General features: G+C 47.7%; 1 protein-coding gene across 6 annotated transcripts in view; it reads left to right on the forward strand.

The window, feature by feature from the left end:
• Positions 1–25,112, forward strand: part of NINL (ninein like) — a 1,017,292-nt gene that overhangs the window by 529,122 nt on the left and 463,058 nt on the right. For all 6 annotated transcript variants that reach the window (XM_069607820.1, XM_069607817.1, XM_069607819.1 and 3 more), the window contains one exon: positions 15,724–15,898. In XM_069607820.1, the coding sequence (XP_069463921.1) occupies positions 15,724–15,898 (175 nt within the window). The remainder of the gene's footprint in view (positions 1–15,723; positions 15,899–25,112) is intronic.

Consider the following 25,112-nt stretch of genomic DNA (forward strand, 5'->3'; position numbering starts at 1 on the left):
TCCGCCCTCTGCAACTTATCCAGAACAGAACTGCGAGACTTGTCCTTGGCCTCAAGCCCAGGGACCGTATCTCTCCAGGACTGAAATCTCTTCACTGGCTCCCAGTGGCTGCGAGGATTAAGTTCAAAACCCTCTGCATTGTCCACAAGGCCTTCTGGGGCCTGGGACCTAAATACCTTCAACTCTCTCTTCCTAAATATCTACCTTCACGAGCCCTTCGCTCATCCGTCTCCAGCTCCCTCATGGTCAGCCGCTTCTCGAAGCAATGAGCTGGGGGTAGATCTCTCTCCGCAGCAGGGGCCTCCCTCTGGAACAGCCTTCCTGCCTCCCTGAAACTTGAGGAGAACCATCTCCGGTTCCGGAAGCACCTCAAAACCTTCCTCTTCGCTTCTGCCTTCTCTCTCCCTCTCCCCTGCTAATCCTGCTTAACTCCCCACTGAATTCAGCACTAAACCTGCATCTGGGCCACTCTCAGCAACCTCGGTCCAGGGCCCAGCCATTCTCCACTTGCACTGCCTCCCTGGCTCCCCCTGCACTGTGGGACTGTCACTGTATCCCTACAGCCCCCTTCCCAGCACTTGCTCTGCACTTACCTCGCACTTGCCACCAGCTGGCCCTTTTTATTTATTATTTATTATTTTTGACGCTACTTACCTTGTACTGCACTTCCCCCCACCTCCTCCCCCTGCACTTCCTCCTTTTCCCCTTACCTCTGCACTTGCGCGATCTGAATGACACCTGGCCTAGTAGGATCGTTTGTCTGTCTTCCCCTTGTTTCCCTCCCTCCCTGCCTCGTCGCGCCTTGAAACACTTGTGTATAGGCGCGTTACAAATACCATATCATATCATATCATATCATGGCAAGCATTGGTAAAGAGCCATCTGCTGATATTAACATAATTCATGTGACAAACACTGTGGATGTTGATATTTTCATGTAACATACAAACAGTACTTCATTTCATTTTACATTACATTGTGAATTTATTTCTGTATCACAATTGTCAATTGGGCATTGTTCATTCCATCAGTAGTGTTCAGAGATGATTAAAACCCAGCCTGCTACATTTAACTCTCAAGTGTCCTATGATTTCACTGATGTTGCTGGTCATATTGTACCACTCTGCACTTCACCCAGGCCCCTGCTGGTCTGGGCGCACTTATCCCCCTCCCTCGGACTTCCTGTCTGCACACTTGCACGACCTTGAATGTTGTCTGTCCTCCCTCTGTCTCCCCTCCCTAGCTTGGTTGTGCCTGAAATACTCCTGCATAGGCGCATTAGATTACCAACCACCAATCGATCTGAAATGTCTCCAGGAATAGTACAGTAGTTTATTGTTCTGTATGTCCTTTTCCTTCTCCATACACCGCCTTTTTCTCCCCCCTGAGCCAAGCACTAACACTAATTGAAATGCCTAATATGTGTTCGCCCTTGAAACACTTGTGTATAGGCGCGTTATAAATGCCATATCATTTCATAGCATATCATTTGCTAGTTATTGTTGTTGAATCATTTGGAATCTTCCAGGTCTAAAAATGACTGTATTCCCTTGTTCCCTTCCCACCTTGAAGCGCTTTGAAGCACTTCACTTGTGTCTAAGCGCTTTACAAATAAACTATTACAATTGTGAAACTTTGACACTCTAGTACCACCATTCCTAGATGCTAAGAGGATGTCCTCTGCCTAAGCGCAGGTATTTGGGGAAAGGTGACCATGGGGGCAGGCCGCTACCTGCTCAGTGATGCAGGGTCCAGCAGTGAGTGTTATACGGAGGATCTCTTGGTTGCCCTCTCCCCAACACCTTGTGTAGGGACTGGGGACTTGCTACATTAGTTGCAACAAGACGTATGTCCCTTTAAGAAATTCCAAAATTACTTTGACATGTAGGGTTGGTGTTGCAAGCTCTGTGGATCCTGTGAGCCAGGGCCAGTGTTTTAAAAACATTCCTCAATCTGTTCAGAAAATGTATAATCCTAAAATAGTGACAGCACTGCTTACTGTCATTCAGGCAGAGAAACTACTCCACCAAGAACATGATGCTGGAGCGGCACTGGTTCTGCCTGCTGTTAAAACGGATTTCTGAACTCTGTCCTGGAGGGGCAGAGGTTCAGAAGGCCAGTCTAGTTTCTTGGAACAGGGTAACCTCTGGACAAGCCAGACCAATCAGGGTAGCGATCGCGGCGGTCAAGTCTAGGTCTCAAGAGGAGTGAGGGTAACTGAAAGCCCACAATGAGCACACAAAGCAAGGACACTTACAAATTACTGCAAGCAGGTGTTATATTAAAAATATATACACATTTATTACAAGGCCATTGTAACATTGACCGTAGCGAGAAATCACAATAAAACTCAAGTAAACCAACACATACCAAACCAAACCAATACAATATATATACAAATACAAACGAGTCCAACGAGTTAGACGCATGAAATGTGTAGACCACCTAGATGGGGAGGAAAACAGGCAGTGCGAATAATAATTAGACCCAGTCCGCCTTCAGAGGCACCTAACTAAAAGGAAGTCCAAGCCCTACGAAGAGTGGAGCCTTGTGCTCAAAAGTGCCTGCACACGCTGGTGCCAACGGGCAAAAAGGGGAGTCTCTTCGAGGAAATCAGGCAGTTTAGTTTGGTGAACAAATGAAGATGAACAGAGCTACGCGACTCAGCGCAGCCTCCACTGTGGGCAGAAGCAGAGCGCGAGTACGGAAAGGCGTGCTGTTAGACACAGCTGGGAACAGCTATGGGCTCCTGCAGTAGGGCGACCAGTTCCTAGCGATGCTACTCACCGGTCCCCGATGCAAGCAGACCCAGGCTTCTCTGCGTCAGTTTCAGTGCTGGCAGGTTCAGATACGAGCAGGGGACGTCTCGGCGTCATGTAGATTCCGCAGCAGCAGAAGTTGAGTTGAGGATGTCCCAAACGCAGTGAACCTGCACAGTTTGTTACCACAGCAGGGCAACGGAGCAGCCTTGTGTATTTCAGCCAAATGTAGACTACTCACTTCAGACCTGGGAATGCCAAGTGTACGAATCGTGTGAGAGTGACAAGGACTCGTAATACAACACAACCTGACGGCGGTTACAGAGCAAGACTCCTGGGTAGGCTGGTCAGTCTGCTGGATGGCCCAGAGACACTTCCGAAGGCTTACGTGCAGGAGATGGTGAAGATGCCGAGAATAGTTGTTCCCACTAATCCAAGGGTCGAAGTACCAGTACAGGCCTTCTCGTTCGATCCGAGGTAGAAAGGGTTTCACAAAGTGACAGCAGTGCAGAGGAGCAGTCCTTCAGCGGGTCACCAGCGATTCCTCGGTTCAGCCTCGTGGTTGCAGGATACTTGACTCCTGTATTCCTTTGTTCGTGAGAACTCAAGAGATCGACATGGTAGTGGCGTTTCCAGCCCCCTCTTATCCACCGTTCCCTTCGTGCCAAAACGGAGGGGACCCAATGGGAGATCCGCTCATAAAACACTCACACCATATGTGGACCTATCACGGACCACAGGGGTCCCAGGCATTCACACCACCCTAGACTCTCTGGCGCCCAGGATGTGTATTGGGACCAGACATCCCAGCCCCCATCCTGGAGGCACACACAAGGACTGTAGAAGCCCGCGAAAGCATCTGTGTTTCGTGGGAAAGTACATGCCCAAATAAGGAAGGCCCCGGGTCGGCTCGACCTGGGGGAGGTGAAGGGGGCAAGACGGTCAACGGACAGGACAAAGAGCCTCGTGGTCTGGCCATTTTGGGAGCCAGGCCACCATTTTGGGCTAAGCGCGAGAAACGCGCTTAAAACGCCAAAAGGAGCTCAAAAACACAAGAAATGATCGCTGCCACCAATCCCGTCCGTGATTCACTTGCACCGTTCATTTACAATCCAAAGAGAGTATCTAGGGCCTGTAGAAGACTAGAGACCCAAGAGAGCAGTAAATTAGCTTACAGTGCCCTCTTGTGCCATGTTGCTCGAAAGCTGCAACATGATAAAGAAACTACGGAAAACGTTTCCCGGTACTGACTGTCTTAAGGGCATGTCAGTTTCCCCGTAAGAATGGAGCGAAAGCCCAGAGGAGTGCGGCAGAAGGCTGCACTTCTCTGGGAAAGTCTAGATCATGGTGAAAACAGCAAAAAGTTTAGGGGTTTTCTACATGGAAGGAAAATTACCCACATTAAGAAATCTTTCCTAACACCTGCCCAGCGCAGAGCTTCATTAGAGACTAATGAAATTCACATAGCGGACAGACTTTATATTTTCAAAACCAGCAAATCCTGCAGTAACATAACAATTCATGCATGTATGCAGATCCACAGATCTAGCCCGGCACAAGGGCAGTGGGCCATATATTTATATAGTGTTAGGACAATGTTCCTTCGTAGACCTCTATGGGACATAATTTCCTTTTGCTTTGTTTTGAATGCTAAGCTGACTTTTTGGAAGTAACTAAATCCTTCTGCTTCACTTCCTGTGCTTTGTGCCTATTTTATGGGGAACTGATCAGTCCATAAGACTACCAGAACAGGGCGACAAATCATCTTAAAGTGAAGTGCGGTTAGGATACTTAAGATCCTTAAAACCTTTTCTTTTATAACCTTGTGGTTACAAATGCAATGTGTTCATCGCTAGGGTGGTGGAAGCGGGTATTTCTCTACATGTTTTTGACTTGTTACTTGTGCACTTTTTGCAATTACAGCAAATGGCTACCAAGAGTGTCTTGCACTCTAAAATGGCCATGCCAAGGGATCTTTGCCTGTCCCTTGACCATGTTGCCCTTTGGCCTTCACCCTACTCTCTCAGGCCTGGAATTGCACCCTTTCCCAGTGAAAGCTTCTGTTTTACCAGGCAAAGTGGCAGTCTTTGTGTGTGGCTGGATGTGGGAGCTTGGACTGTCTTTTTAGTCACATAGACAACCTTCTAGTTAGGGTTGGTGGCAGTGGGCGTGTTCTACCAACTATTGTGCTATTCTTTACTGCAGACTGTATTCACAGTCCCGGTTGTGCACAATAGGGTCACCTAAGTACTAACTTGGTGGCTCCTTTCTTTTTTTGCCATTTCTAGTATGGTTGTTCTTTGGTAGCCCTTCTACCGGTCTGGGAGGGAGAGGTCTGTGTGTGTGTTTTGCCTTTGGCGGTAACCCTTGGGTTGGGTATCCCCGCCTAGGCTCCAGTGTGTCTGGGTAGGCAGGAAGTGGGGGAGGAGTTTTTCACTCCTCTGCCCTTTGTCTGCTTGAGTGCCTGAATGGAACCAGTGCCTACTGGGTGGCTGGCTGTCCTGATTGGACATCCACCCTCCCCTTTCTGTAAAAAGCTGAGAGATTGTAGAGGAGTATGTGGTGAAACTGAATAAAAGGTGAGGTTCCTGAATTGAAAGGCAAGTTGACCTCTGGAAACTGATGTAACCAAAGTAGACGACCATAGACGCCTGCAGACCCTTTGCATCACTGCAAAGCGACCACTGCTGTCCTGACACCGATTTATACTCGAAAGAGGACCTCCAAAGAGGACTTCTCCTTCCCCTTGGCTAGTGGGACCAACCCGCCCAGAGACGAACTACAAATTGAACCATCTCCCGAAGTGCTGTGCCTCTCTAGAGATGCAGAACACGAATACACGGGGACCTCCAGACCCATTTGAAGTGCATCGTCTTTGCAAGGCTGAATCATCCAGGTTTTTGCTGATCTCCACGTAAACCTCCACAGACACGATCCGACTCCTCTAAAGCCCCCTCACCAGAGTGCAGGACTTCAGAAGCGAAGAGGTTCGACCGGGCAAGGACCGTCATTTGTTGGTGCTGAGAAAAATTAGCCAAAACTGCAGACTGACCAAAGTAGCTAAAGAAATCTGTGTCAAGGGTCTTCTCTCAGGACTCCAGCGAGACCTCCCCACCTGGGACCGTCCTCTTGCCACCAAACCGAGGAATCTGGAGACTGGGGCCTTCGCTGCTACACAGAGGAGAATCCAGCCACACACATTTCTTGTAGCCTTAGGTACTGTGGGGTGAAAGGTATTGCTTACCTTGAACCACAAAGTCACTCCAGAGTGTTGGAGAGCATGAAGAGGTGTCCAGAGTGTCCAGTCTTACCACAGACCAAAGCTGCCTGCTTGTGTCCCTTTAGTGAGTCCTTTTGCAAGGTCGCCATCGTTGTGTTAACTCCTCAAATATCTTCTCCTGGAGCCTAATGTATCCTAAGAAACTTTTGCTGTTCTACTGCTTCTTAAGACTATGAGCCCTCTCCGAACTGACTTTTGGATCGAGTTAGGAATTGGACTTTAAAAGCCTTTGTTTGTCAAGAAAGTGCCTCTAGAACGTTAAGCTCTGCTACTGTAGGACTAACTAACCCTTTTCCTTAATAAAATACTTTATCTTGTTTGGTTTTGCTAACTAAATACAATTACTGTAAATCTTTGTCTGTGTGTGAGTGCGCACTATTACTGATAATACGGTATAACTGTCATTAGTGTCAAACGCTGTAACAATTGTAACCGCAAGCAACTACCAATGAAGCAATTCCCTTTGAAATGTATTTATAAGTAATTCTGTGTGTTGGCTGAGTGAACTAAGTATATTCCTGACTTTCTTGTGTAAATATAATAAATTATATATTTTAATATAACATTGGGCCTCATTACGGGGTCAGCGGTATAACCCGCCAGTAGGCGGCGGGCTACCACCAACCCAGTAACATTGTTTCTGCAGCCTGACCTCCCGGTGTCTTCGGGATATCATAGGCGTGGCGGAACGGTTATTCCCCATTCCCATGCAGTTCGATAGGACTCCATGGGAATGGGAAACCTGAAGCACTGTTAGTAAAGGGGCCAGTGCTTAAGTGAAAAGCCTGCCGGTAGGGGCCTGAACTCTTAGCAGGTCAAGCCTGCTGGGATTTCCGTGCCCTTATCGGCAGACTCTTAGTTTGGCGCCCGGAAAGGGTGCCAATACGTTGCTTCCGGCACTCTTATGTCCGGACCGCCAAACTTGTAATGAAGCCGATTATCTGTGTAAGTGTTTCTTTGGACTACTATACTAACTGGGTTCAGTGTACTTACATACAGCTCTGTTAGGCAAATGTATAATTATTGTGCTTCATCCCCTCTCATAGTGATACCCCAATCACTTTTTGCTAGACTGCTGGACCTTTTTCTTTTAATACTTTTGGGCTCTGGCTTGTGGAACTCTATCCTTCGTAAATCTACCTGTACTATGGAGTCTGTCTGCTCCATAGCTCTTAAAGGCATCTGTCTTTTACTACTGCAGCACAAAGCTCCTTATGGGCAGTGTTGCTGGGGACCCCTAGGGTCCTCCTTTAAGATTATTTTTCTATATCCTTAAGTAACTACAGTTTGAGAGATGCGTGTCTCTCCCAAAACTCTATAGTCTTGGGAACTGCCACACACCACCTTCAGTGGAGTGACAAAGGGCTACTTGGTGTATCCCCCTTCTCTCTACAGCTGTGACTTTTTAGTCACATAAACAATCAACTAGTTATGGCTGGTGGCAGTGGACATGTTCTACCAACTATTTGTATTTTTTATACCCCAGGCTATTTCCATAGCCTCGGTAGTGCACAATAGGGGCACCCAAGTACCAACTTGGGGCCTCCCTTCTTTTTTTGCCATTACTACCGTGGTTGTTCTTTGTTAGCCCTTCTACCATTCTGCGAGGGGGAGGTATTTGTGTGTGTGCGTGTTTTGCCTTTGGCAGGAACCAGTAGGTATCCCTGCCTAGGCTCCAGTGTGTCTGGGCAGGAAGTGGGGGAGGAGTCTTTCACCCGGGTGTCGTTTGTCTGCCAGAATGCTTGAATAGGGCCAGCTCCCACAGGGGGGGTCTGGCTGTCCTGATTGGACAGCCAAACGCCCCTTTCTATAAAATGCTGAGCGAGATTGCAGAGTAGTGTGTGCTGGAACTGTATAAAAGGTGAGGCTTCTGGAGTGTAAAGCAAGTTGACCACTGGAAACAGAAGTAACCGAAGAAGAAAACCAGAAGCCTGCAGACCCTGTGCAAAGCGACCACTGCTGTCCTGACCCCGTTTTTTATGCAGTTTTCAAAAATAAGGGTGCCCAATCAGCCACAGGTCCTTCAGGCTAAAGATGTCAAACAACAATATAATGGACTTTGGCACAATGAGATCAGAACCTTACTTCATAAACTCTGTGGCTGAATTGGTAGCCCAATTGACGACCGAAACATATGTCGAGCTGTATTGAATAAGCGATTTGCTATTTGATCTTTATATAAACGCATTGAGAGGTTAGTTGGGTGTTTTTTGATTTATTTAATGTTGTGAGTATTTTTGGGTTTATGTATAATCCTGGTCATAGAGGAAAGGCACATTATTGAGACTATGAATGAATAACATAATGAATGGTGGTGTATGTATGTAGATGTTGTAAATAATTCTTTGCATCAAAAAGGGAATGTGTTTGAACAAATATTGCGAAAATGTATAGAAATAAATATATATATTTTTTTGATACTGACCAGATTTATGTTGTCTATATAAAGAAAGGTTCTTATCTCATTGTGCCAAGGTCCATTATATTCCCGTTTTTTATACGACAGAGGAGCTCTGAAGAGGAAGGCTCCTTCCCTTTGGCTAGTGGGAACAACCAGTCCCTAGACCAACTTTGAAACGAGCCATCTCCCGAGGTACTAGGAGCTTCCAGAGCTGTGGAAACCCCAATACCAGGAGACCTGCTGCCCATTTCGAGTGCATTTTTCGTGGAAAGGACGAATCCATGCAAATCTGTGCTGAGCTGTTAGGGAGAATTCTCTGTAAAGGCTAATTTCCCAAACCTAGTGAGTCCCCCAGCAGCTTTGCTGGATTTTTGGGGTTTATTTTTTTCTCCTGCTAAGAGTGAGACTCTTTTCTCCCACTCTTAGGCATGATTTGAGAATATTCTTTGACTTTGTAATGTGTTTTATGGGCTATGGGGTCTTTTACTCCATAGGGCCTCATGTGTTTTTTGTATGTGTGTTACACAGCACCCTCAGTGCAGTAACACAGGGGTGTCATAGTGACCCCCAAACATAGACTCCATACCCTGGGACTGACTACTGTCTCCCAGGGCATTTAAAGTCACCATTGACTTTACTAGTCTTAAATTGTGAACAGAACCAGTACAAACCATCATATTGTGGAAGTACTGGTAGGGGTAATTCGATTGCCCACGGGTCTTTTTTTCCAGGGGGCACTGTCCCATCCCCCCTTGTCGAGTTTCTGGCTGGTGGCCACGCGAAATATTCCACCAGAATATTTCCTATGGGATTTTCCCATTCATTTTAAACGCACCACTTTTTTGGTGTAATATTAAAGATACCGCCGGGTTATTTATTTAATATTTATTCCCCGGTTGGGTCTTTTTGTCAGGACTCTGTTTTAAAATGGCGTTTGTGTTTGCCTCTGTAACTCCACCCAAGTCCAGCCCTTTGTTCCACTTTTGGCGGGCTTCTGCACAGAAGCCTCCAAAAGTGGTGGCACTCTGTCTGGGTCTACAGGATGTGTGGGGGGGGGAGGGAATAGGCACCCTGGACTGAGTTGCCTTGGCAACTCAAGTTTCACCCTTGTGTGATTGGCCCAGTGGTGAGCCACCCGACTCACCACTTAGCATGTTTGATTGACAGCTAGGCTGATGAATGGGGGTTTCGCTGCATAAAAGCAGGGCTTTGGGGACTGGAACTTCAGAAGTCGCCACAGGACCTAAAGAATCCGACGAGGGGAGAAGCTGAGCCATCTACGACGACGACACCACCGGTGGAGCCCTGCTGTACGAAACTCACCACTTCCCCGACGACAGAGAAGATCTTCTTTCAGGAGAGTCTTCTTCCCTTTGAGCTGGTGGGACCAACCAGCTCGCCTTTTTCGCCTTCCTGGACCGTCTCATGGTCGAATCGCCTGTGCCAAGCACTCCGGCGGCCGGATAGCCACGCTTCACCACTACCGCGAATAAAAGGGTAGTACCTTTAAACCGGGAAACTCCGAAGCTGGTTTCTTCCCTGGCAGTGCAACGACCTCCAGCTTTCCTCCACGTCGAGATCTTCTCTTCCCCTGGACGAAGCACCGACTTGCACCCGCTGCCAGGAACAACTGCTCCTTCTGGAGCTTTCTCACCATTTCAGGTACTGTGTCCCGCCTGGTCTCCCTTGCAACAGACGGTCCAAGGTGTCCCGTAAATCCTTGACTCTCTATCCTGGGGTGACCTCGGACCTGTTAACATTACCTTTCTACCTTGATCCAACCTCTTTTTGACTTTCCTGCAAAGACTTTTAGTGCATTCCCACTGTGTGATCTTGGCCACATTCCACCTTGCTCTCTCCAAGAGTGGGCCTTGCCTATGAACTTTTTGCTCTACAGTAGACCCTGCCTTTCTTGACTTGCTGTGGTTCTTTAAAAGTGTTGATATTGTGTGTTTTTCCTATTTCTGCCTTTTCTCTCCCTTTTTAAATAATTATTGGAGTGCCATCTATTGTTACACGCTCACCTCTGTTTTGCTAAATAAGTGGTGTATTAACCTAGACTTGTCAAATAATTAATTAGGGAGGTGTATATATTTCTAGTGACTGTGTTTGAACTTGCTTGACATATTAGTGCCAGTGTATTTTTACAAGTGTGTTTTTAAATAAATAATTATATACTTTTATACCAAAGCTCTGGTCAGTGTTTGCTTGTACTACTGTATTTTGAGCCCTATTGTGTATACTCTACATACTGCCTAACTCTTCTTGAGAGAAGTCTGACTGCTCAGCCACAGCTACCAGGTAAATCTGTGTGGTGCAGACTGCTACCAGTTGGGTTTACTGCTAACACCTGTAGTCTTAAACGTTTTGCAGTGGTCCCTAAGGGAACTGCACAGGTTTCTGCCTAACATGAGCCTGTAAGGACACTCCGGAGATTCGGTCCAACTCGCCCAGACCCCCTCACCACTGAACTGCAGGAAGCGAAGATTGATTGGGCGATCTGTGTCCTTTGTTGGTGCTGCTCAAAATGCAGCACCAGAACCGCACAGTGAACCAAGAAGTTGCTGAAAGTCATGCTACAGGTGCTCCCTCAAGACTGCTGCTGAGAGACAGCGTCCATTGGGCCTACCTTTCATCACCAGACCAAGGAATCCAGAGGTCGAGTCCAGAGCTGCCACATCACAGAGGAGTCAACACAAACACTTTCTTCAAACCAAAGGTTCTGTGGGGATTGCTTACCTTAATCCCAAAAATTGCTCCACAGCCTTGGAGTGCACGTAGAGGTGTCCAGGGCAACCCTCCTCTTACCTAAGCTGCTGCTTGTCCCCTTCTCGAATCCATTTTTAGGTCTTGTTTGTTAGTTGCTAACTTCCTGCTTCAATAACGACACTGGAAGAAATCTGCAGGAACTCTTCATTTTTCGCTGTTTGCCAAGACTTCACGTCCTCTCAGAACTGCCTTTAGCTAGGGTTGCATTTTTGGATTTACAGACTTGTCAGGTGAAGAAACTGTCTCTAGAACCTTGAACTAAGCTCATGTTGCACTAACTAATTATTTTCCTCCCTTTAAGTGACTTTTGTATATGTGTTTGCAGAGTAAATGCATTACCGTATGACCTGTTGAAAACCGCATGAGTGCCCTTACTATTCCCAGAGGATCTGTCACCCAGGTGGCCAGGACACAGCCATCGCTATTGGATCCAGTTCCTGGGGGTGGACCAGTGTGGGAGGATCACCTGCAAGAGCGGTCTTCGGGGAGTGGAAGTGGGATGCCGAAGTTTGAGACGCGGTATCCCCTTCCATATGACACCTTTTCCCGCCTCCTTTTCCAACACAAGCACTTTCTCACAGGGTGAACGACAACGGACTAATACCTGAGCTGTTTACCTGACATGTCCCAACACAAGGGTCAGGTTGAGTCAGGCAATTGCTGACAAGCACTGGCTACCCTTTCCCTTCCCCATTGGGATAAAAGGCAGAGCACAAGAGCACACTCCGAGCAAGACCTAATACATGAGGAAGCAGCAATTCCAGGACGGCAGTTCAAACGGAGGAGAAAGACTGCGAGACATAAAAGAACGTCGAGTGAGTTGCCCTTTTCATACCAGACCCGCAAAGCCTCCGAAGAAAGCAACATAAGACAGGGAATCACAGCGGGCAAATGGTGTAACGGATGTCAGCGGTACGTGGCATCCGCCCACACTGATAGCCAGGGTAGGGAGACTTAGTTGCCATTGTGGTACCGTCCTTGACTCCAGCGGCAAAGGAACCGCGAATGTTTTCAGCACAGCTGGTGAGTTGGAAGAACCTGATTGTCACAAGGGCTGTGTTAAGCTGGAGGTTGCAGTAGCAACATTAAGAAGATGAATATACAGGAGTTCTTTTGGGATCAAACTTGGTACCAGAGTCAGTGGTCCAGTGCCACGTGGGTGCTCAGTTGAAGGTATCGGGCTGGTACTCATCTCCTGAGCAAAAAGACTGTGGTGAACATTGTGACTTAACAAAAAAAATGACCAGTACCAAGAGGCCATAGGGAAGGCCTGTATAAGGTGATAAGGTGGTCATACAAGGGTCAAGCCAAATCCCTTGTACAATCAAAAGTTCTTGACACATTGTCGAATTTTTGATATTGTGAAACAGGAGTTTGCGCCCAACTGAGGCGAACGCTGTGCGAACTGTGAAGATATGAAGCCTGTGCTTGCCGTACACTAACAGAGTGACCCAGCGAGACGAGATTGCCCTTCGGAAGTCTGTTTAAATTGGCAAGTGCTCTGGACGGCCTGAGTCCGACTGAGGGAGGCTGCCGACTGAGAGAAGGATCGGAGCCCGGGTGAGGGGGATCCAAGGGTGATGGGTAATCACCTGACGTAAAGGTTAACAGAAAGAACTTTTGTTTTGGTGTATCAGGCCCTCTGAAGCAAGAGACTTTGCATGAGAAAGGATTTGGGCACATAAGGCCCTGATACTGAGAAAAAGAACTGCAAGCTTGTGCCCGAGAAGCCCAGGAGTGTGCTGTGCTCGAGTGTCCCGCCTTGTCCCGTACTAAAAACAGCCTGATTTTTTTTCTTTCTTGTGAACATTATCCCACACTTTTGTAACAGATCGGTAGGGATCGGTAGGGATTGGCAATAGTTTAATTTTTTTAGTATAGGCCCGTTTTATTTGACTACACTCCTCTAGGACTGTATTACTATTATTTGATGGTCGTAGGTTGCTCCCATCTTAGATTTAGGATTAGATTCAGCTTTTATCTCACCCATTTTACAGTTTAATAGACACCTATGAACCAGGGGAGTTGCTAGGTCTGGAAAAGACCCGGGGCTAAGCTGATGTGGGAACTGTTGGGACTGAGGGCTAGCTAGTCTTTTGGCTGTAGCTCCTGAGATTCTATCAGGGGCTTCAACCAAAAGATCAGGGGCTATAGCCCCCTTAGCCCCCCCCTAGCAACGCCCCTGCCATGAACTGTGATCACTTGTGTCTGTCTTTCTTTGATGCCATGCTTTCCTCACAGTGCACAATTTCCGATTATATGATAACCTCATCTTTTCCCTTTCTAATGTTGCTACAATTGTAACCACGAACAAACACAAAAGTGAAAGTGCTCTTTGAAGTATGTTATCTAGTATTCCTAAGTGTTCTACCGTAAACGTCTGAAGTATTTAAAGTGATTCTGGTGTAAATATAATGAATATATATCATTTATATAGATATATGTTTAAGTGCTTCTTTGGTGTGCCTGTCTAACTAAGATTCAGAGTACTTACCTACAGCTCACATCTTCCTCTTATGATAAGCCTGACTGCTCTGCCACTCTACCAAGGTTCCATGAGTAGTACAGACTGATACTAAAAGTTGTGGACCTGGATACCAAAGGGATAGTTTTAGGAAGTCTTACTTCAAGTGGACTTTAGGACAACTCCCCTAACAAGTGGCTTGGCCTTTTCCAGTTTTGTTCTTTTGCTGCCACAGGCTTGACTTTTATAATGTACTATTACTCGGTACATCCATCTCGAACCTTGATAGATTACTTATATAAAACAAAGCCCTTCGAGCCGCCCTCGGAAAAAGGAAATCTGACCATATTTCCAAAACTAGAAGAGAACACCCCTGGTTACCCATCAAAGCGGGAGTCATCCTCAAAACTTTGCATCACCTTCAAATGCCTCCATAACAATGCTCCCATCTACCTCAACCATGTGATTGCTAAAAAAGAAATCACCAGATCAGTAATATACAACAACCATTCACTTCTAGAAATACCTTGCTACAAAAACACCAGAGCAGGGGGCAGTAGCTTCCAATATCTAGCCCCAAAACACTAGGACTCCCTACCGCTCACCATCAAAAATTAGGAAACTGTCACAGGGTTCAAAAAACTGCAAAAAACCAGGCTATTATCTATACCATTAATAACTGCCATCACACCATTTGTAAATAACTCTGTACTGGTGTACACCACGTTTCCTTGTAAATAATTCTGGTTTTTACTTGTTTACCTTGTTGTTAATTTCCTATGAGCCGTAACTGTAATTGCGCCATAGTGGCCATTGAATATATGTTTATTAAGCTGTCTGCAACCTCGCCGTGATACAGAAGGGTTTGGGCGTGTAACAAATGCAATAAAATAAAAAAATAAATTAAAAAATAAATAAATACAGTCCCAGCCCCCACATCCACGCACACACAAAAACTGCCCCTTAGCCAGTCAAAGCAGCAGCTTTCCCTGGGAAAGGTTTTTCCATGTATGGCATTTCCAGACCTGGAAAGTCTGGAAGAGGTCCAAAGAACAATGAGGCCAAAGGACAAGTGAAAACCTCGTGGCACGGCCATTTTCGAGTGCTAGACACATTTAGTAGCCCATTGCCGTTAATGCAAAAGTGCACAAGTAAAATTCCAAAAAACACAGTAGAAAAATATAAACTGCCACCAGCTCACCCTAAGCACATTGTAAAAATAATCAAAAAGCCATTAGAGAAAAGATTATGAAGGATACCAAGTATTCTAACGACACTTCATTTTGAGATGTGTGCAGTTGGAACAATACAAGAAATTCACAAGGAGAGACGGTCTTTAGTACTGATAGTCTTATGGACTCATCAGTTTACCAATAAGAATGAGCAAAAAGAAAAAGGAAGTAAAGCAGAAGGCTTAACTTAGCTTTTTCAGCAGTCAAAGTAAAAAGAAAGGGTGTCCCATATAACTGTATGGGAGGAAAGCAGCAAAAAGAAAATCTTCCCCAACACCCATCAGTCACATTCTTGTCCCTGTTGATACTTCCGATTAGGACTTATCAGGGAATTGTCAAGTAACCAGCCAGGAAAAAAGCCAAAATCTCTACGGGCCCTTGCCCAATTCTTAGCTGAGGACCTCAAACCTGTCCAAAGTGCTTAAGTGCCCTTTTCCGGTAAACAAGGGAAAGGGCTAGAATTCACTGAAAAGTTACTAAATAAATCGTTTCAGGCAGCTGATTTACTAACACACGTGTTTAGATAATGTGTTTTGAATGTGCAGTCAGTGACAGGCTCATGATGGAATGTAGAACCATAAGAAAGTCTTCTGAAAAGGGGCAGGTGGTCAATTTCTCTCCAACCATTTGCGTTCCAGCACGTTTTGCACTTGAAATTAATGTGCACATTGATCTACTGGATCACAGTGAAAATACATTTCTTAGCCAAGTGGAATCTATATTCTATGTGTTTTACAATGATCTTCATAGTATCTACCTCATGCAACTGCATTGCACGGCTTTCATGTTGACAAGATGGCTACCGCTTTCTTTTTCAGTGACTTGGAGCATGACTACAAGGAAAAAGTGGCTGCAGTTAGATCCGAACTGGTAAAGGAGAGCGAAATGTTGGTGCAGCAGGCAGATCAGCAGAGAGCCAAACTGGAAGCAGATCTAAGCAAAATGCAACGGGAAGACACTGTTGTGAGGGAGAAGCTGACTTTGTGCTTGAAGGTAAAACCTTTCTTCTGCAAGAAAGATCTACGCAGCAAAGCATCACTAAGGTTATGGCCGTGTTCATGTTTTTTCACAATATAAAGCCAGCTCAGAACTATAAACTGCGGTGGCAGCAAGGGGAAGGAGGAAGAGGGCTCTTTATGGAATTTGGCACGCGTGTGTTAGGGAGATTTATAATTTGTATGCTTTATCCTCTATCCTATTGATACCCCCAGCACTTTTTGCTGGACTTCTGGACCTTTTTCTTTCTATCCTGAATGAGGGGAGCCTTTTTCCCCCCTCATTCATTGTCATTTGCTCTGACTTTTCCTCTCCTTGTTTTATCTATACTATGGAGTCTGTTTTCCTCCATATCTCTTTAACCCCTTAACTGCAGAGGACGAGGTATCTCATCCTCTGTGCTGCTTACCTCTGGGGGGACGGATCGCCCCCCCACCTGCTGCAGTGCTCGTGTCCCTGACCACCAGTCTGTGAAAGGGAAAACCTCCCCTTGTGCCTAGGCGTCGGGGTGCAGCGGTGCTCTTGGCGCACGCTTCGTGCGCTGACCTCATCAGGAAATGAAACGTACATGCTGAAGCCGAGAGGCTTCAACATGCAAATTTCACAGACATGCTTTTGCGTGCTGCAACGGCATTTTCTGCCTGATTTCTTAGAGTGAGGGTTCGTTGGAAGGGGGAGACACAATCATTCGATCCTCGATAAGCAATGACCACTAAACCACCAGGAAAATGATTTTGGGGGTGGGGACCCACGTGTTTGTGACCAGCCCCCCACCAAAAATATTTTAAAAAATGGTACAATGTTTTGCCTTCTTCGGGACAAACAGGTGCTGTTTTGCAACCATTTGACCCTCAGGAAGGCAAAAAAGGGCCTCTTATTTGAGGCAGACTTGGGGATATTAGGGGGCTGGTCACATGCCTGTGGGCCAGACCCCTCAACAATCTCCCCCCCTCCGAATCCCCCAAGGAGGGGCAGATCTCCCTCGGGGGGGGGGGGGGGGGGCAAGCGAGGATTTGGCCCCATTTTGACACCCCTTGGAAGTAGAAGGGCCAAATTGCATCCCCACCCCCCAAAAAGCCACAAAGGTGGCACAATGTTGTTTTGCCTTCTTTGAGGGCGGATGGGTGCCGTTTTGCCCCCAAGGAAGTCAAAACAACATAGCGCTCTATGAAAGGAGGCATGCTTCGGGGCATCAAGGGGCTGGCCCAGTGCCTGTGGTGCAGCCTTCTTCGAACCCCCCCCCCCCCAAAGAGGGGATGATCCTTTCTGCTTCCCTGGGGGTCAGAACTGAAGGTCTGGCCCCATTTTGGTCCCCTGGGAAGCAGAAAGGAGTACTAGGCTACCAGGGAAAGGATTTTGGGGGTGAGGGGCTGTTTGGCCTGTTGCCCACTGCAGCGCCCCAGCCGTCCTGGATCTCTGGCCAAGTCACTTTAGAGCTTTTCCTTCTGGGTAAGATTGGGGACCCATGACTGCCGCTGGGCTGAAGGGCAGTCTTCCCATGTGCAAGGCAGATGCCCAAGACTGGGGGCAGCACTCCTGGCCGTTCTGCAGCTCTGGCAACACTGCATTAGACCTTTTCCATCTTGGGAGGGACAGAGACTCTGCCAGGTCGCCCCATGACCACTGCTTGGCTGGGAGGGCCATCGACATATGTGCGGGGCAGACGCCAAGGCTGGAGGCAGCACCCCCTGGTCTTCCTAGGGCTCTGTCCGAGCTGCGTTACAGCTCTTTCCTCCGGGAAAGGTTGGGGACACTGCTGGGGCTCTGTGGGACCGCCACTGGGCTTGGGGACAGTCGATCCACATGGGAGACTGGCGCCCAAGGCCAGGTACAACACCCCCAGCCGTCCTAGAGCTCTGGCTGAGCTGCGTTACAGCTTTTCTCACCAGGGAGGAATGGGGACCATGCTGGGGCTCCCTGGGACTGTCACTGGACTTGGGGCGGTCAATCCGCATTGGAGACAGGTGCCCAATGCTGGGGACATCACCCCCAACCATCCTGGAGCTCTGGCCTGGCTGAGTTACAGTTTGCCCCCCAGGGAGGGATGGGAACCCCGTGCAGGGCTTCCTGGGGCCGCCACTTGATTTGTGGATGGTCGACCCACATTGGAGACAGGCGCCCAAGGCCAGGGGCAGTACACCTGGCTGTCCTGGAGCTCTGGCAGCACTGTGTTACAGCTTTTCCCTCCAGGGAGCAATGCAGACCCTGCCGGGGCTCCGTGGGGCCGCCGATGGATGGATGTGGGCGGTCGACCTACATTGTAGACAGGTGTCCAAGGCTGGAGGCAGCACCCCAGGCCATCCTGGAGCTCATGCAGTACTTTGACAACATTTCCTCCAGGGAGGGATGGTGACTCTGCCAGGTCTCCCTGGGACTTCTGCTGGATGTGGGGCTGGTCAACCCACATGGAAGACAGGCGCCGAAGGCCAGGCACATCGTCCCCAGTCGTCCTGGAGCTCTGGCTGTGCTGCGTTACAGCTTTTTCCTTTGGGTAGGGATGGGGGCACCGATGGGTTGCCCCATGACTGCCACTGGACTTGGGGATGGTCGACCGACATTGGAGACAGGCACCCAATGCCGGGGGCAGCACCCGGGCCCTCCTGGAGCTCTGTCTGGGCTGCATTACAGCTTTTCCCTCTAGGGAGGGATGTGGACCTTGTCAGGGTTCCCTGGGACCGCCGCTGGGCTTGGGGATGGTCAATCCACATGGGAGACGGCCTCCCAAGGACAGGGACATCACCCCCAGCTGCCCTAGAGCTCTGGCTGGGCTGAGTTGCAGCTCTTCCCTCCAGGGAGGGATGGGAAACCTGCCGGGACTCCCTGGGACCACGGCTCGACTTGTGGACGCTCCACTCACATTGGAGACAGGCGCCCAAGGCTGGGGGCAGCTTCCCCGACCACCCTGGAGCTCTGGTTTTTCTCGTGTTGCAGCTTTTCCCTCCGAGGAGGAACTTGGATCTTGCTGGGGCTCCCTGGGAACGCCACTGGGCTTGGGGATGGTCAACCCACATTGGAGATGGGCAGCCAATGGGCATCACCACTGGCCATCCCGGAACTCTGGCTGTGCTGCGTTACAGCTTTACCCTCCGGCGAGGGATGGTGACCCTGCCAGGGCTCCCTGGGACTGCTGCTGGACTTGGGGACGGTCGATGCACAATGGAGACAGGTGCTCAAGGCCGGGGACATCACCCTCGCCCATCCTGGAGCTCTGGCCTGGCTGTGCTACAGTTTGCCCTCCAGGGAGAGCTGGGAACCCCGCAGGGGCTCCCTGGGGCCGCCACTGGATTTGTGGATGGTCGACCCACATTGGAGACAGGCGCCCAAGACCGGGAGCAGCACCCCCAGCCTTCCTGGCGTTCTGGCTGGACCGTGTTACAGCTTTTCCCTGCTGGGACGGATGGCAACCCTGCCGGGGCTCCCTGGGACTGCCGCTGGACTTGGGGATGGTCCAGCCTTTTTCTTTTCCGCCCAGGTAAGCACACCCACGCATGTTAGGTACCATTTGCATCGGGACACCTGTGGGAACATGGGATGGTAGGACATTTGGTGTTGCCCACATGTTTTGGTGGTTTCCTGGTGGCAAATGTTTCAATTGTTTTTCCCCCTACATTTTGGACTTTGCCAGGCATTGTGGGTGAGACCTCATTGGATTCCAACAGTTGTCTTCTTTTCAGAAATACATGGGGTTCACTGTTTTCTTTGGTGGCTGCGAGGCCCCAGGTCCAAATCTGTGGGTTGTCCGTTTGATGTACCAGTGGTTTAGCCTTTTTGCTTTGTGCCCAGGTCGCACCCAGACATGTAAGGTGCTTCATTTTATCGGGACACCTGTGGAAATCTGTGAAGGTAGGACATTTGTTATTTTCTCTTGGTTTTTATAACGTTTTCATATTGCACTTTGTTAAACAAACCTTTAATTTAAAAAATGTGACCTACATTTAGTAGCTGCTTTAGGCACTGTACGCTTTTGTAACCGGCGCAAGTCACATTAGTTTACCTTATTTTCAAATGCTAAATACTTCTGTTTAGGCCATCAGCATAAATATCCAGTGTACCATGGCTCTGTTTTTGGCTTGTGGTATTGCTTGTTTTGTGAAACATTGATAAAAATGTGTGATTTCCCAACTAGAAGACACGGGAGAATGTAGCAGTGCATTGCTTTTTCTCAATATTCATGGAAGTCATTACCTTGCAAGTGCAAAAATGTCCAACACATACTTTTCTTTACTGTCACTTTTCCAATGTTTTCCCAAACTATGGAGATTTTAGGTACATTGTTGTTTCCTGACGTGCGCAAATGACCCCTTCCTGAAATTGGAATTTTGTCTACTTTTCAGAAATGGATGCCTTTCTGTGTTCCCATTGAGCTTTCTTGCCCTTCTCTTCCATTCCGTGCAAACATGTCCTAATAAAAATTAAAAAAAGGAAAAATCGCCTACCTCTCACAAAACTGATGGTAACCTTATGAAAAATATTTTGTTTTGTTTCCGCTCAGCCTGTTCTTAAAAGCTTGGAAAGTTGTGAATTCAGAACTGCAAACCTGTCTGTTCCTAGCTCTTCTAAGAATAAAATACCAGAGGCTTCTTTGTACATCATTTTATTATCATTTTCTGAAAAAACACAATGTGGTCACCTTTTTGTTATTTTCTAACACCCCTTACAGCAAACCATGAATCCTTGGTGGTGTTATGACTGCCTACACGTGGGAAGAGAAGGGTGCAGATTTGGTCAGGATATCACTTGTAACAAACAAGTTACAAGGGATTGAATGCCGAAATACTGAAATGTCCAAAAAAAGAGCTCAGCACTGGGAGGGAAACCCCTCAGCAGTTAAGAGGTTAAAGGCATCTGTGTTTAACTTTTGTAGCACAGCACCTTATGTGCAGTGTTGCTGGGAACCCTTTGTGTTCTCCTTTGACATTCTTTCCTTATCCTTACTAACTACAGATCTTAAGGATAGAGGGATACTTTGTTTCCTTCCTAAAACTTTAAACTATGAGAGATTATCACACACCACCTTAAGTGGAGTGCTAAGGGGATACCTAGTATCCCCTCTCTCCTCCTGTGGCTTTTTAGTTACATAGACAACCCTATAGTTGTGGCAGTGGACGTGTTCTACCAACTATTGTGCTATTTTTTACTGCAGACTGTAGTCACAGTCTCGGTTGTACACAATAGTGTCATCTATGTTTTAACATGGTGGCTCCTTCCTTTTTTGCCATTTCTAGCATGGCTGTTCTTTGTTAGCCCTTCTACCATTCTGGGAGGGGGAGGTCTGGTTGTGGGTTTTGCCTTTGCGGGAAACCTTGGGTATCCCCGTCTAGGCTTCAGTGTGTCTGGGCAGGCAGGAAGTGGTGGAGGAGTTATTCATTCCCTTGCCCTTTGTCTGCCAGAGTGGCTGAATGGAACCAGTGCCCAATGGGGAGCTGGCTGTCCTCAATGGACAGCCACACGCCCCGTTCTGTAAAATGTTGAGAATTTGCAGAGAAGTGTGAGAAGTGTGTGTGAAAACTGAATAAAAGGTGAGGTTCCTGAGGTGAAAGGCAAGTCGACCACTGGAACGGAAGTAACCAAAGCTGAAGTCACCAGAGACGCCTGCAGACCATTCCAATCACTATAAAGTGATCACTGCTGTCCTCACCCCATTTTCTACTCCACAGAGGACCTTCGAAAAAGGATGACACCTTCACTCTGGCTGGTGGGACCAACCAGCCCTGAGGCAAACTACAAATTGAGCCATCTCCCGAGGTGCTGTGCCTCTCCAGAGCTGCAGACTGCGAATACCAGGAGACCTCCAACCCATTTGCAGTGCAATGTTTTTGCAAGGCCTAATCCGTCCAGAACATTTGTGTGCTTCAGTTTGACCCTGTTAGGGAGAATTCTCAGAAATGTGCTAATTCCCTCCATCTTAGAGACCCCCAGCAACTTTGCTGGATTTTGAGGACTTTTTCCCAGAGCAGTAAATTGAAATTGACTTTACTTAACATTGTAACTTTCTAGACCCAGCACACACTATCTTACAATAGAGTGCTGGAGGGGTTAACTAGTATCCCCTTTGTCTAGCTCGTTATTTAACATTTTTTATGTTACCCTTTTCTCATTGAATGGCTGGTGGCAGTGGTTTTCGTTTGAACTACCATGGTGTGCATTTACTGTGGGCTGCGTTCACAGCTGCTGTAAAGCAACCACGGCCGCCATCTTTGTCAAAATGGCTCCCGGTCTTCTTTTTTCGCCATTTCTTTGTGGAAAGGTCCTTCTTGAGATTATCTCTGCACGCCAAACCAGGTTTGGTCTCTTTGTTCATTTTGCCTTTGGCAGGATTCACGAGTGAAGCCCACCTCTGTAACATTGTGTAGTGCCTTATGGTCGCTTAGAGACCACTGCAACATTGTGTAGTGCCTTATGGTCGCGTAGAGACCACTGTGACCACTTGTGTTGTGCCTTATGGTCGCTTAGAGACTACTGTGACATTGTGTAGTGCCTTATGGTCGCTTAGAGACTACTGTGACATTGTGTAGTGCCTTATGGTCGCTTAGAGACCACTGTAACATTGTGTAGTGCCTCATGGTCGCGTAGAGACCACTGTGACCACTTGTGTTGTGCCTTATGGTCGCTTAGAGACCACTGCAACATTGTGTAGTGCCTTATGGTCGCGTAGAGACCACTGTGACCACTTGTGTTGTGCCTTATGGTCGCTTAGAGACTACTGTGACATTGTGTAGTGCCTTATGGTCGCTTAGAGACTACTGTGACATTGTGTAGTGCCTTATGGTCGCTTATAGTACACTGTGTATTAGTACTGGGTATCAGCATTGTGCACTAGCATTTCTCCGATTCTCTGCGCTAGTACCCTCACTGCAGCACCATTGTGTACTAACATTGCGCACTAGCTTCTCTCTGACGATTTTGTGCGTCAGTTCCCTCTAAACTCAGACATGATAACCTGGACCTACCTCATTATGTTCCCATTCTGCCTGGTCCCCCATGACACCCCTTGTACAGGGCCACACTTTCGCTTACACCCCAACGGCCTCAGCAGACTAGCCTGCCCCAGACATTATCCCATTCCCTGCCCCACCCCCTTCCTACCCAACATCAACCCCTTCCAGCCTACTTCCTCCATTGACTCTCATCGCATAGCAGACACCCCCAGCCCCCAAGAAGCATCACATACTACTCCCATCGGCCAACCCACTATCACGAACCTCACTACCAGCAGATCCTATCCCTGCTCAGGATTATCGAGATTCACCCGACTCAGATCCAGAACACACACACCCGCATCCTTCCCCAATCTAGGCAACAAACAAAACATAACCTTAACCAAATCTGCCCCTCACTGCACACGCCCTACACTTCCGACAGTCCAGATATCACATGGCCCGATCGCACCCTCCCCCCGCACCCACACCAAAAAATCATGCATCACCACCGAAACCATTAAAGGTGCACTCATCAATGCGAGATCTGTAGTCGCCCATGCCTTAGACATTGCCGACATTATTACCGTCAATGATCTCGACTTCATAGCTATTACAGAGACCTGGCTCCACCCAGCATCTGGCCCCTCTCTATCACTTGCTATACCCAATGACTATACCATCTACCGTGCAGACAGACAAACAGCTAAAGGTGGTGGAGTAGCCGTTATTGCAAAAAGTTCCATCAACATTAGACACATACAAAACCAATCACTGACATCAGCGGAATTACTCACCCTCAAACTATCCACAACGCACACAAGCACTATCACCATCCACCTCATTTACAGACCGCCAGGCCCCATACTATCCTTTAATGACGACATAGCCCTTCTACTCTCTAACAATATCAAACCTAACTCTCGACTACTCATCCTAGGAGACTTTAATCTAGGTCTCAATGATGAGAAAGATGACAAAGCTCACACTATTGCCAACACTATTTCAGAATTAGGACTCACCCACCATATCGCACAACCCACACATAACAAAGGCCGCATCCTTGACTGGATAGCTGACCTCAATTGCAACACTACCATCCTCTCCAACACTCCATGCGCCTGGCCCGATCACCACCTTATTACCTTCACCATCAACAAAGGCACTCAAACACCAGTGCCCTCCTCCAATGCCCCACCCACACTCACAAGAAACAACAAAAATATCACACTAGAGAAACTCCTCCCGCTACTCCAACCCATCATCGACTTCTCACCCACCATGACCAACCCTACTGAATTAGTAGATTTATACAACACAACTATCCTTAAGGCCATAAACACCATAGCACCACTCAAACTTCGGAAAGCCAAACCACGAGCACACCTCAATTCCTGGTTCACCCCCAAACTAAAAACACTCCGCAAAGCCAAAAGACAAGCTGAATTAGCATGGAAACAGTCACCATCCACTATTAATAAGACATCCTACGCACTGGCATCGAACATCTATAAATCAGCCATCATCCAGTCAAAAAAAAACATGTACAATGAAAGAATCAGCAACGCCAAATCTAATACCAAAGAGCTCTTCAATATCCTGAGAGAACTCGAATCACCCTCCCCCATTCCAGACACTTGCAACAAAGACATCCACTGGTGCACGAACATCCAGGAAGCACTCCTAGGCAAAATTGCCATGCTACAAGCCAAAATCCTGACAAAGAAAGAAAGCCTCACCCTCTCCGATAACATCACCCCCTCTACACACACCCACACCACCCCCCAAAATGATGACAATAACCTCTTTGAGTTTTCCACCATCACCATTAAAGAGGTTGAAGAAATAATCTACTCTCTTAAACCGTCCAAATGCCAAGGCGACACTTGCCCAGCCCCTATCATTAAAGATGCAGCCAAACAACTTGCTCCCTTCATCACCTCCCTCATCAACGCATCTTTCACCTCCAACATAGTGCCCAACAACCTCAAGGAGTCCTGGGTTCTTCCTTTACTTAAGAAGCCCACCCTTGACCCTAATGTCCCCACCAACTACAGACCCATAACGACTGTACCCTTCCTACTAGAAATCCTCGACAGAGCTGCCTATCTCCAGATACAGAACCACCTTGAGAAAAATAACTTACTAGGACTCAGACAATCAGGATTCCGCCCCAAACACGGCACTGAGACCGCCCTGATTGACCTTAAGACACAGATGGACAACATTAAAGACAATGGTAAACTAGCCCTCCTTCTCCTCCTTGACTTATCGGCCGCCTTCGACCTGGTCAA

Source organism: Ambystoma mexicanum, chromosome 4q (assembly GCF_040938575.1).
Source record: "Ambystoma mexicanum isolate Mex_15411 chromosome 4q, UKY_AmexF1_1, whole genome shotgun sequence".
Classification (NCBI taxonomy): domain Eukaryota; kingdom Metazoa; phylum Chordata; class Amphibia; order Caudata; family Ambystomatidae; genus Ambystoma; species Ambystoma mexicanum.